Source organism: Quercus suber, unplaced genomic scaffold (genome assembly GCF_002906115.3).
Source record: "Quercus suber isolate HL8 unplaced genomic scaffold, Cork oak 2.0 scaffold_190, whole genome shotgun sequence".
Lineage (NCBI taxonomy): Eukaryota > Viridiplantae > Streptophyta > Magnoliopsida > Fagales > Fagaceae > Quercus > Quercus suber.
The window spans coordinates 354007-367185 of NW_027069648.1; the positions used below are offsets into that span (position 1 = coordinate 354007).

A 13179-nucleotide genomic window follows, 5' to 3' on the forward strand; every position below is an offset into this window, starting at 1 on the left:
TGACAGTTTCTTGCTCGTTGCCCCTCAAATTTTTCGTGTGATGCTCTTTGCAAGATCTCACTTGTTTAAATCCAACGTCATTTGTTTGAGTTGAAATTATTTTGATGGGTATTAAAAAAGAATTAGGTTCAAATCCCTTATTCCCCATTATTGGGTAATAACCACAAAAATATTAACAATTATGTTGATAAGATGTTCATCTCGGTTTCCACATTGAGTATTATGAATAGAGTTAACTTGACACCAAAATTTAAAAAATTAAATTGGATACATAGCACAAAACTAAACTACAATTAAAAATAAATTTGATCCAATTTGAATTCTGAAATTGTATTTCAAATTAATATAATATATATNTTCTTCTACATTGTAAACACTGTGGTCTGGGTACTCTTGGTGTTTACAATGGAGATGTCTAGGCTTTAAATTCCCTTACCCCGACTAAAAAAAAAAAAAAAAAGCACTAGGTCTGGGAACGTATTAAAGCACAGCCAACTTAAGTAACACAAGTGGAGTAGCAAGTGATACAAACATGGCCTTCTGCTTATAAAAATAAGGTTCCCAAAATTAGTAATATTACAAAAGTGGAACCTGTGAAGCATGCCTACCTTGTCTATGCATAAAACCCTTCAACTATCAGATCAGTCCTCTCTTTCTCTCTCTATCTTTGAGAAATTTCCAATAATGATTTAGCATATGATCATTAGGCCTTACCTGGTCCCACTTTCCTGTACAAAATATTGCGTACGCATCAGCTGCATACCTAGCCCAAAGACAAAAAAGAATTCAGTTTCCATTAAGATATAATCAAACTTCTAGGTAGGATTCTTAACTAAAAGAAAAAGGATGAAAGTGTAGTCAATTTACTTGCCAACCCCATGCAGCTGAGTCACATGGGTCCAGCTTTCCCCCATATACTCCCGAGACAAGCGTTGTATCATCGAAGCCCTCTTCTTTTGTAGACCTAGAGTTTTTATAATCTTTTCTATTTCCTCTTTGGCAACCTCAGTTGCTGTCTTTGCATCAGGACAAAGAGTAAAGAGATTCGATATAACCCTTCTAGCCTGTAAGGAGAAACATATGCATTTAAGCAAATCATTTATAACCAGGTGCTAAGAACAACTATCAATCTATACAAAATGTCAAGAGATCCATTAAGAGTGTGTTTGGGAAGTGATGAAAGCTACAGCTTATTAGTGTTTTTAGCTTACTTTGCTACTATTCATAGATTTCATTGCACTTTTCGGTACTATTAATGGGTCTCACTGTATTATTCAGCTAGCTTTTAGCTTTTTTCTACGGTACTTTCAGCAAAAAGTTTTCACTCTCAATTAAATAAGCTGTTCCAAAACGGACACTAAGACCCACACACATAGATACAAAGACCTCTTCTAAGAGAAACCATCAATTTGTAGAATATTTTCCATCATGTGAAGAGAAACATAAAAATCATTATAATCTATTAAGAGACTTCAAAAAGATTTACTGGGTTGTTTAGCCAATATGCAAACACCAATGTTGAAACAATGTAATGTGCACCTTAGTTTGGGATGGTATAAACTAGGTAGCTTTCTCAAATTACACCCAAAACCAGACCAAGGATCCCGTGGAACTAAACCCAGCACCTGAGGCCAAGCCAAATTGAACAAACTAAAAAACAGAACTCATATTTGTTCATACAACTTTCTTTTTTACTTTTTAAACAAAATTAATGATTTTGTGATGTATTGTAACAAACAAAGGATCCAGACTATAGAATCAACAATTATGATAATTAGTAAAATGATAAAAACAGGCAGCTTAATTAAGAATGTTTAAAGCTCAAAACAGGCAACCATTCAATCAACCAAATCCAATGTGACCCAACTGAATCCAGATGAATGCTGCATCTACCAGTGCTCATAAGGATGAAAGTGAAACATCTATATTTGCTATAACTAACAAAGTGTCCTTGATGTAGAAAAATGCAAAACAAAATGTCACATAAGCAAAACTTGTCCAAAAACCTACTTTGGCTTGGAGATTGATGATTATGAGATCACAAATTAGAGGCCTGGCTACCTCGGATTAGTCACAAATTTGAGGCCTGGCTACCTCGAATTATTCATAAAATTCTTTGGGTTTTTTCTTTTTCTCTATTATCATGGGTGGTTCCATTTTCTTTTTCGTCGAGACCAAGACATTTGAATTTTTGGTTGAGGAGGGAGGTACTTATTATATGTTACATATATATGAAAGAAATAAGGATTCTCTCCGGTCAGTTTTCATGGGTAAAGAGAGTGCTAAACGTTTGCTAACTCATGTGGAGGATCTGATGTCAAATATACCTCCTGGAAACTTTGCAAGAACCTTTAGGGATGGTAGTAAGGTTTTTATTTTGCAACTGGGTTCCAATGCACATGGAAGCTTTCTTATGATTTCTGAACTTGTTCATGGGCGTCGGAAGGGTTCCATCATTGAGACGGAAGGAAAGCTGGGTAGTGGGTGGAGAGGATTTGGATTTCATCTACACAAGGCTATTGCTCCCGACACTCTTACTGTCAAACCGCCATCTCAATCTGCTTTGAACCTGACAGGGCAACAGATCAGGCAACAAAAATCCTTTTTGTCGGCAACGGTGGATGGTGATCAGAAAGATGACAGTGGAAGCAAAAAAGGAAAGCAATTAATGCCCAGTATTCAAAATTCAAACAAACCCTGCTTGAGCAATCAGTACCATGATTCGTGTGATAGGGGAGTTGGGAAGGAAAGAACGGTACCTAGGGCTGAAATCATGCGTGAGATTAAAGACAATGCTAGTAACGGCACTAAAATTCCTTTATCGCTAGAACTATCATTAAGTTTGGAGCGTGGGCTGAATGGTAAGTGGGAAGTTAAGTACTCCAACATACGGGAAGTGGATTGAGTAAGTGTTGAGCCCACGCAAGTCTTTAGGCCCACTGCACTCTCAAAAGTTAAACAACTCAACCCAACTCATTTAAATAATTCTAAGCCCAAACCCACTTTGGTCTGGCGGCCCAAAACAAAATAGCTTAACTCCTTATCTTTTCCGATTTGAAAGACCCAAGCTCTAGTGAAGTCTTCGACGCTTCCATCGGTCTCAACGTCCTTAGCGATAGATGTTCGAAGTTCCGATGTGGTGGTGGATGTGTCGTCGATGGTCTCCGACGTTGCCGCTGCTCAGTTTCACGACTTCGATAAGGTTGACGACGTCAGATATGAGTCATTGGCGCTGACTGACTCGAATCAAGCCTCTGATGTAGTCGAGGTTGAGCTTCTTGGTTCTAATGAGGCCAAGAATGAGTCGGCATGTACCACAGATAGTGAAGAGAGCTTAGAGCGAGACTTCCAACTGATTCTTTAGGAGCATTCCGGCAATATAGTCAAGAAATGGGGGAATTCGGAGCAGTGGGTACTTGAACTATGTGACGGAAGGAGGGTTGCGGTTCCGATTCAGATATCTCTGCCATGTTGTGAAGCTATCGAGGTATTGGAGAAGTAAAAAAAGTTGGCCTTAGTTCCGTGGGAGTCTTCTAAAGCTATGAATATGTCAACGGCTCTTATCGAAGAGGATGAAGTGCTGGTGGAGGACTGGGTTTTGGATACCTACTTGGGGGATGCTGATCAGCCTCTAGCTATTGAACCGCTTGCTTTCTCCCTTCCTTCAGCTATGGTGGAACAGACAGTTATGGATGAGGAGAGGTTTGTGGGTGTGGTCAATTCAGAGAGGCAAGAACCTTTCTCAGAGTGGTTTCAAAGGAGATTCAATAATTTCGATAGTTTCCTTGGAACATCCCTAGGGGGTTTGGAAGATCAAGCAATAGAATTTTTATTAACTGTTGAAGTTGAATTAAATCGGAGGGCTGAGGTTAACAAGAAAACACGTGGCTTAAAAAGCTCGGGGGTGAAAGGTTTAAGAGAGCTGAAGGGGTTGTTTAGTTCTATTAATTATGGCTCTACCTCTGCTAGGCGAAGTGGTACTAATAGGGATCGGGTTCTCTCTGTGGCTCAATGAATTTGAAGTTACTCTCCTGGAATGTCAGCGGGCTGAATGAAGTAGAAAAGAGGCTTCAGATTCGTAATTTTTTGCGTTCTTGGAAGGCTGATATTGTGTTTGCAGGAGACCAAACTAGAATGGATTACTAGAGGTATTGTACGGAGTATATGGAGTTGTCCATACGTAGATTGGCTATACCTGGGTTCTGAAGGTGTTTCTGGAGCTATTTTATTGATGTGGGATAGACGGATTGTGGAAAAGGAGGAGGAAGTGGTGGGGCAATTTTCGGTTTCATGCAAGTTTAAAAATATTGGTGACCAATTTAAGTGGGCTTTTACAGGTGTATATGGGCCAAATTTGAACAAAAGGCGTAGGTTGATGTGGGAGGAACTAACTGGGCTGATCAGTTGGTGGGATTTGCCATGGTGCTTAGGAGGTGACTTTAATATAATCCGTTTCCCATCAAAGCGATTGGGGGTTGCTAGTTATTCTCGGGCCATGTATGGATTCTTTGACTTTATCTTTCTTCATGGTTTGATGGATATACCCATGGTAGGGGGCCTTTATACTTGGTCCAATACATCATCAGCTTCTCGACTAGATCAGTTTCTTTTCTCCCCGCTATTGGCAGATCACTTCACATGGTTTACACAAAAAATGATGTCTAGAGTACTTACAGACCATTTTCCTATTTTGTTGGAGGGTGGAAGTCAGCGACGAGGTAGAATTCCTTTTCGTTTTGAAAATATGTGGTAGAGGGTAGATAATTTTGTCAATAAAGTGAAGACGTGGTGGGCATCCTATTTGTTCCAAGGAACCCCAAGTTTTATACTAGCTAAGAAGTTGGCTGCCTTGAAGTTGGATTTAAAAAAGTGGAATGAGACGGAGTTTGGCAGTGTAACATATTAGAAGCAGGACCTTTGGAGCGAGTTGAATGTTTTAGATGTTAAAGAGGAGACCCATAGATTAACAGCTGAGGAGAAGTTAGAATAAGTTAATCTCCATTCAGATATTGAAAAGTTGACTCTTTCAGAAGAGATTAGTTGGAGACAAAAGTTTAGGGTGTTGCATTTGAAGGAAGGGGATGCCAATTCCAGATTCTTTCATAGAATGGCTAATTCTAACTGAAAAATAATGGTATTGAAAGCCTAATGATTAATGGTACCTTGTCTTCTGATCAGGGTATGATTGCTGATTCCATTACTCAATTCTTCATGAATTTGTATTCTGAGCAACAAGTTGTTCAACCTTTCCCAGATGTTAGTTTTTCCAATGATATCCGGTGGTAATGCGGACTAGTTAGAGAGACCTTTTGAAGAGGCAGAAATCTTTGATGTTGTTCAGAGTTTTCATGGTGATAAATCTCCTGGACTAGATGGCTTCCCAATGGCTTTTTTTTCAAACTTGCTGGGGGATTGTCAAACCTGATCTTATGGCTGTATTTCATCACTTTTTTTGCTAAAGGTCAGTTTGAGAAAAGCTTAAACGCTACTTTTATTACTCTCATCCCTAAAAAACATGCAGCAAGTGAGATTAGGGATTTTCGGCCCATTAGTCTTGTTGGAGGGGTTTACAAAATTATTTTTAAAGTCTTGGCTAACTGACTCTGCATGGTTATGGGGGATATAATGTCAGCATCTCAGAATGCTTTTGTGAGGGACAAACATATCCTTGACCCTGTTCTTATTGCTAATGAATGTCTTGACAGTAGATTGAAGTCTGAGGTGCAGGGGCTGATTTGTAAACTGGATGTTGAGAAGGCTTTTGACCATGTAAACTGGAGTTTTCTTTTGCAAATGTTAGAAAGAAGTGGGTTCTCTGCCAAGTGGAGTCAATGGATTTTCTTTTGCCTATCTACAATCCGCTTCTCTATCTTGATTAATGGTTCTCCTTGTGGGTTTTTTGGTAGCTCCAGAGGTTTGAGACAAGGTGATCCGTTGTCTCCTTAGTTGTTTGTTTTGGTGATGGAAACTCTTGGAAGAATGTTGGATAAAGCAGTTCATGAAGGACGCATGTCAGGATTTAGTATGGGTAACTTGGAGGGAAGATCCTTGGTAGTGTCTCATCTCCTTTTTGTAGATGACACTCTAATTTTTTGCGATGCTGATCTAGAATAGATTCTGATTCTCCGTATGATTCTTATTTGGTTTGAGGCGGTGTCGGGACTAAAGATAAATCTGGGCAAGTTTGAATTGGTTCCGGTTGGAGTAGTGCATAATATTGACTTATTGCTAAATGTTCTTGGCTACAAGCAAGGCTCTCTTCCAATGAAATATTTGGGTCTTCCTTTGGGTGCTAAATTTAAGGATACGACTATATGGAATCCGATTCTAGAGAAAATGGAAAGGAAATTGGCGGGTTGGAAACGCTTGTATTTATTAAAGGGAGGTAGAGTCACTTTAATCAAAAGCACCCTATCTAATTTACCCACCTACTTTCTATCTCTATTTCCTATACCTGCTAGTGTGGCTAACCAAATTGAGAAGCTTCAGCGGAATTTCTTATGGGGCGGTTTTGGAGATGAACCTAAAATTCAGTTGGTTAAATGGGCTACTGTATGTGATCCTATTTCTTCGGGTGGATTAGGGATAAGGAAGATAAGACTTTTCAATAAAGCTTTACTTGGGAAGTGGTTATAGAGATTTGGGATTGAGAATGATGCCCTTTGGAGACAAGTGATAGAGATGAAATATGGATGTGGGTGGGGGGGCTAGTGTACCAGATCTGTTAATGGTCCTTACGTTGTTGGTTTATGGAAGAGTATCAGTCAGGGATGACCCTCTTTTTCACACCATATTCTGTATGATATTGGTGATGGGTCTAGGGTGAAGTTTTGGAAAGACCTTTGGTGTGGAGAATCATCTCTAGCAATTAGTTATCCTAACTTGTTCAGATTTTGCAAGAATAAGGAAGCTAGTGTGGCTAAGCTTATGAAGTCCTCCAATGGAGTCATTTTTTGGGATGTGAGCTTCTTTAGGGGTGTGCATGTTCAGGAATTAGAGGCTTTGTCAAGCTTCATGGAAACCATATATGGTTCTTCAATAAGAGGGGGGGTGTTTACAAAATTATTTTTAAAGACTTGGCTAACTGACTCTGCATGGTTATGGGGGATATAATGTCAGCATCTCAGAATGCTTTTGTGAGGGACAGACATATCCTTGACCTTGTTCTTATTGCTAATGAATGTCTTGACAGTAGATTGAAGTCTGGGGTGCGGGGGCTAATTTGTAAACTGGATGTTGAGAAGGCTTTTGACCATGTAAACTGGAGTTTTCTTTTGCAAATGTTAGAAAGAAGTAGGTTCTCTGCCAAGTGGAGTCAATGGATTTTCTTTTGCCTATCTACAATCCACTTCTCTATCTTGATTAATGGTTCTCCTTGTGGGTTTTTTGGTAGCTCCAGAAGTTTGAGACAAGGTGATCCGTTGTCTCCTTAGTTGTTTGTTTTGGTGATGGAAGCTCTTGGAAGAATGTTGGATAAAGCAGTTCATGAAGGACGCATGTCAAGATTTAGTGTGGGTAACTTGAAGGGAAGATCCTTGGTAGTGTCTCATCTCCTTTTTGTAGATGACACTCTAATTTTTTGTGATGCTGATTTAGAATAGATTCTGATTCTCCGTATGATTTTTATTTGGTTTGAGGCGGTGTCGGGTCGGGACTAAAGATAAATCTGGGCAAGTTTGAATTGGTTCCGGTTGGAGTAGTGCATAATATTGACTTATTGCTAAATGTTCTTGGCTGCAAGCAAGGCTCTCTTCCAATGAAATATTTGGGTCTTCCTTTGGGTGCTAAATTTAAGGATACGACTATATGGAATCCGATTCTAGAGAAAATGGAAAGGAAATTGGCGGGTTGGAAACGCTTGTATTTATTAAAGGGAGGTAGAGTCACTTTAATCAAAAGCACCCTAACTAATTTACCCACCTACTTTCTATCTCTATTTCCTATACCTGCTAGTGTGGCTAACCAAATTGAGAAGCTTTAGCGGAATTTCTTATGGGGCGGTTTTGCAGATGAACCTAAAATTCATTTGGTTAAATGGGCTACTGTATGTGATCCTATTTCTTCGGGTGGATTAGGGATAAGGAAGATAAGACTTTTCAATAAAGCTTTACTTGGGAAGTGGTTATGGAGATTTGGGATTGAGAATGATTCCCTTTGGAGACAAGTGATAGAGATGAAATATGGATGTGGGTGGGGGACCTAGTGTACCAGATCTGTTAATGGTCCTTACGGTGTTGGTTTATGAAAGAGTATCAATCAGGGATGACCCTCTTTTTCACACCATATTCTGTATGATATTGGTGATGGGTTTAGGGTGAAGTTTTGGAAAGACCGTTGGTGTGGAGAATCATCTCTAACAATTAGTTATCCTAACTTGTTCAGATTTTGCAGGAATAAGGAAGCTAGTGTGGCTAAGCTTATGAAGTCCTCCAATGGAGTCATTTTTTGGGATGTGAGCTTCTTTAGGGGTGTGCATGTTTAGGAATTAGAGGCTTTGTCAAGCTTCATGGAAACCATATATGGTTCTTCAATAAGGGGGTTTGGTGAGGATAAGATGTGTTGGATTCCTAGCAAAGATAAGGGGTTCATGGTGAATGATTATTATAGAATTTTAGTTGGCCCTACTATGTACGGTTTTCCTTGGAGAAGTATTTGGAAGCAGAAGATGCCCTCTACAGTATCTTTCTTTGTATGGACTGCTGCCTTAGGGAAATGTTTGACGATTGATAATTTACGAAAAAGGAAGGTGTGGATATTGGATTGGTGCTACATGTGCAAGAGTAATGGTGAATCAGTTGACCATCTCTTCCTTCATTGTCTTGTTGCTATGGATCTATGGTTTGTGATTTTGGGTTTATTTGGAGTAACTGCGGTTATGCCGCATACTGTTTTGGGGTTGTTAGGGTGTTGGCAAGATAACTTTGGTCATCATCGAAATGGTTATATATGGTCCATCGTTCCTCATTGCTTAATGTGGTGTCTTTAGAGGGAGAGAAATAGTAGATGTTTTGAAGATATTGAGAGATCTATTCCGGACCTTAAGTTATTCTTTTTTAGAACTTTATTGGATTGGTTGTTTGCTTTGCAAAAACAATCATTCCCTTCTTTTATTTATTTCCTAGATTCATGCAATTTTTGTATTTGATTTGTTGACCCCTTGTACACTCCCTGTGTACTAGGGTGTCTCCTTTTTTATATCAATAAAACTTATTACTTATCAAAAGAAGTGTCCTTGATGTAGGACAAATTAGGGAATTTGTCTACATGTGTTTGTGGTAGGTTTAGGGTTAGGAAAGAAGAAGAATTAGAGAGAAATTAGAGTTATGAGCCAGTGAACAGTTACTTTAGAAAGAGAAGAAGAAAAGATAGAGAAGAGATAAGGAGAAATCAACAAAGGCCAATGTGCCTATTTCTCAAAACACTCCATTTTATTAATCAACTCATTCTACTTCCTTTGAATGCATTGAGCACAATATTATATATGACTCTTGTACTAGTAGTAATACGAGTACCAAATTAACTAGTAAAAAATAATACCTAATAATTAAACCAAAGCTCATAATAAAGACCCATAACTAAATAAGACTCATTAATAAAATAAAACCAATGTCCTATAACTATAGCCCACACTCAACAATTGTAAAATTACTTAAATACCCTTAACTCTAGAATAACCAAATAAAATATAAATATCTAATTAACTACCATAAACAATTATTCTTGGGCTTTGCCTTAGCTTTACGCTTCCAAAGAGAATATCCTTTATATAACCATGTTATGATTGCGCCATCAGTCCTCCAACTGTGCAATTCTTCTGTTATGACAGCAACAACTACATCTTTTCCCCATAAGACACGGAATAGTCAGAAGTACAGTCACAATGTTGAGATTTTGTTTTTCAGTCACTAATCCACAAACCTAATTCTATTCTTTATTTTCTAGTAATCCAAAAATCTATGCCATAAACCATGCCTAGATCCAGCTATATGATTTGCTATCTTAATCTTTGTCAAGTTCTTCAGTCATCAACCGATTTGGTCACAGACCTTTCTGCAACGAATGTTAGTGGACCCTTATTTACCAATGACAAATACACAAGCCTCCATAATCACAACACCATATTGGATTGTGATGCAAGACACAATCTTAGAGATTTGCAAAGCCAGCAATATACACTAATAGATTCCAAAACAAATCATACATACAAATTAGGAAAACGTAGAACATAAACTGAAAGATATGGATAGGTGGGAAATGCATGGCAGTAAAAAATAACACCAGTGCTTTTTCAGTGAAGATTCATACCTAGAAATAAGTCTCAACAAGGTGATTGACATTACTGCAAGGCAACCTTAAAGAAAAAAAAATATACAAAGTGTCTAGTGTCTACAACCAACTACCATGGCAGTAAAAAATAACACAAACAGTGCTTTCTCAAGGAAGATTCATACCTAGAAATAAGTCTCAACATGGCGATTGACATTACTGCAGGGCAACCATAAAGAAAAAATACACAAAGTGTCTAGTGTCTACAACAAATTATGGCAACAACCTAAATGTCAAAAAGATGAATCGTAATTATTTTCTTTTTTTTATTGGTAAGTTAAACAGGCATCCGGTGGCTCTTGAGCCACAGCCTCACCCTCTCCTTAGCACTCATAAGGGGAAGAGGTGCTAATTGAGCTAGAGATCATTGGCAAACTGAAGACTCATAAATTAAACAATAAAAGAAGTTGATATTCCCAAAAAAATAGTGAAGAATAATGCTCTATTTCCATGATAATAGTGATAGAGCCGCTGAAGAAATAAGTGTATCAATTCATGATAATAGTAATCACGACAAAAGTACACACTTTCAAAAATCCCCCCTCCCAAGGAATAGTAGTAGAAACTAGTTCGGTAACACCTTTGGATATATTATGCAGGAAAGAGCCAAGAAAATCATAAGTTAAGCTTGTTGGATAACCTAGTCAACCATATTACCATTCATGCCCTAATCTGGTTTTGTTGTCCCCAATAAAAGAGAAAGTAATTTGATCATACACCTTAAATTTCCTATAATGAAGTTATGATGTTTCCTACAAACTACAAAGGATGGAAAACTTATGACTAGTCAACTATTGCTTCAGGGAATAACACACTGATATATCTAAGAGGACCCAAAGGCTCATATTAAACAAACACTTGATTAGTAGTTTGGAAAAGACAACAGAAAACACCAGAAATACCTGAAAACCAGTTGTCCGATTTAGAAGCATACATATCACCAATACCCTCCAAGGATCATGGGCATGACGCTCTTGGAGTAGACCAGGTGTGGTGCGCGGAGGCTTCCACATGTTATCTGGACTTTTTCTTCGGTATGCATCGGCTAGCTTCTCAGAAGAAGAAAGAACAGTCTTAATTGCAACAGGTTTTTTAAATCCATTGCTACCTTCCAACAAATGGCCATCTTCATTTTCTTCTTCTTTGGATATCTTTTGGAAGTAGGGTGAGACCCTCACAGAAGTAGCATGAGTTCTTGCACAACGTCTTGGTGGTTTCCTTTTTTTTGTACCATGACCATCATTTCTTACCACCTGTCCCGTTGACCTCCAGAAGTAAGGGGAGACCTTTCGAATTTCAACATGAGCTATTGCTTGCTGTTTTTCATTTCTTCTCCTCCACTTGGAAAGAGAAACTTTTCCAATTTCTAACCCATTTTGCGGCACTTGCTCTGCTTTCAAGTTTGTATGAATGCTTGGCAATATAACAGCCTCATTCTCAACCTTCCCAGCCAAGTTCCTGCCACCATCATCAGGTAGACCGGATGAATTGTTTGTCATCTCAAATGGGAAACTAAGTTTCTCGCTACATTTCTTCTCTTGCTCCTCATCATGCTGGCCATTCTTTCCGTTCTTTGTCATATCATGACTCCTGTAAGTGTATTGTGACAGAACATCCTCAAGCTTCAAATCCTCATTTTGTAAACTTCCCTCAAATGGACTAGTCCTACGTTTTATTTTGTAATCTAACTCCATTTTTTGCTCTTCATCCTCCATCTCCCTCTCCTCATCTTTAACTACTATTTTGTGAAAATCCCGCGTGTAATGCCTGCTATCCTTTCTTCTCCCCTTGGCATTACCATCAAAACCTTCAGTTAAACCTACATCCTCATCTATTAAAACGGCTTTCTCAAACCCCAGTATCTCATTAGACTTGGTACACTCCTTACTAATTCTATCATCCTTTCTCTTCTTATCCTTCCTTGGGTCACCGTCACCTCTACTATGCTTTGATATTACAGTGTTTTTGTTGCGAATGGTGGGTCCTCCTTCATTTGCAAAGTAAGGGGAGACCTTTCGAATATGAACAGGAGCTATTGCTTGCTGTTTTTCATTTCTTCTCCTGCGCTTGGAATGAGAAAGCTTTCCAATTTCTAACCCAGTTTGCTGCAATTGCAATTGGTCTTCTTTCAAGTTAGCATAAATGGTTGGTAACCCATTCTCAACCTCCGCAGCTACGTTCCTGCCACCATCATCCTTTGTCTTGTAAGTGCATTGTGAGAGGAGATCTTCAAGCTTTAAAATCTCATTTTGCAAACTTCCCTCAACTGGACTGTAATCGGACTCCATTTTATGATCTTCATCCTTTCGTCTCCCCTTGGCAATCTCACTCGACTGTCGTTGTTGTTGATTAGCAAAATAAGGAGAAAGCACCACAACCCTATTCTTACCTCCTCGTCTACCTCTATTATTCGATTTTCTTTTCTCAATAATAAAGGACTCTTCTTCTACTTGTACACTCTTATTATTTGGAACATCAAGCTTATTGTTGTTGATGATTTTCCTAGAAGAATAAACATTCTCATGGGTATGTAATTGAGATGCAGAGGAATCGAGAGAACTTACGGCGGAGGTTGTCATGATCATCGGAGACTGAGACTGAGACTGAGACCGATACTTTTTCCTTTTCTTCATACCCAACGACGCCATCGCCGCCGTTTCTTCTGTTTCCGACGACATAATCACATATGTTACTAAGCTCTTTGTCCTTTTTGCCTCTTCTTCTGCCCTTTCTTATTTATTTATTTATTTATATATATCTTCCTCTTTTTCTTTTTTTTCTTTTTTCTGGTTCTTGTGGTTTGTGAGTTGCAATTTTTTATTCATTCCCGCCCTCAACTATAGCCCACTAACA

At 38.6% G+C, this 13179-nt stretch overlaps 1 protein-coding gene across 6 annotated transcripts; it reads right to left on the reverse strand.

Moving 5' to 3' along the window:
• Nucleotides 1–522: 522 nt before the first annotated feature.
• LOC112006948 (uncharacterized) lies at nt 523–13095 on the reverse strand. Of its 6 annotated transcripts, XM_065778758.1 has the most exons (5): nt 12016–13093; nt 11940–11967; nt 11229–11867; nt 868–1064; nt 523–763 (listed from the first exon to the last, which is right to left on the reverse strand). In XM_065778758.1, the coding sequence occupies exons 1-5, from the start codon at nt 13002–13004 to the stop codon at nt 637–639; spliced, it is 1980 nt and encodes a 659-aa protein (XP_065634830.1). In that variant the 5' UTR covers nt 13005–13093; the 3' UTR covers nt 523–636. The 6 variants fall into 6 exon arrangements, with proteins under 6 accessions (XP_065634830.1, XP_065634827.1, XP_065634828.1 ...); XM_065778755.1 differs by having other exon boundaries at nt 11229–11967; XM_065778756.1 differs by having other exon boundaries at nt 11940–13093.
• Between the last annotated feature and the right edge of the window lie 84 nt (nt 13096–13179).

Coding starts and splice junctions, on each gene's coding strand:
- LOC112006948 (XM_024039269.2), bottom strand. CDS start 13,004: ATGTCGTCGGAAACAGAAGAAACGGCGGCGATGGCGTCGTTGGGTATG. Junction 1,065..11,228: donor ATCGGACAACTGGTTTTCAG/GTATTTCTGGTG, acceptor TTCTCCTTACAG/GCTAGAAGGGTTATATCGAA. Junction 764..867: donor CAGCTGCATGGGGTTGGCAA/GTAAATTGACTA, acceptor TCTTTGGGCTAG/GTATGCAGCTGATGCGTACG.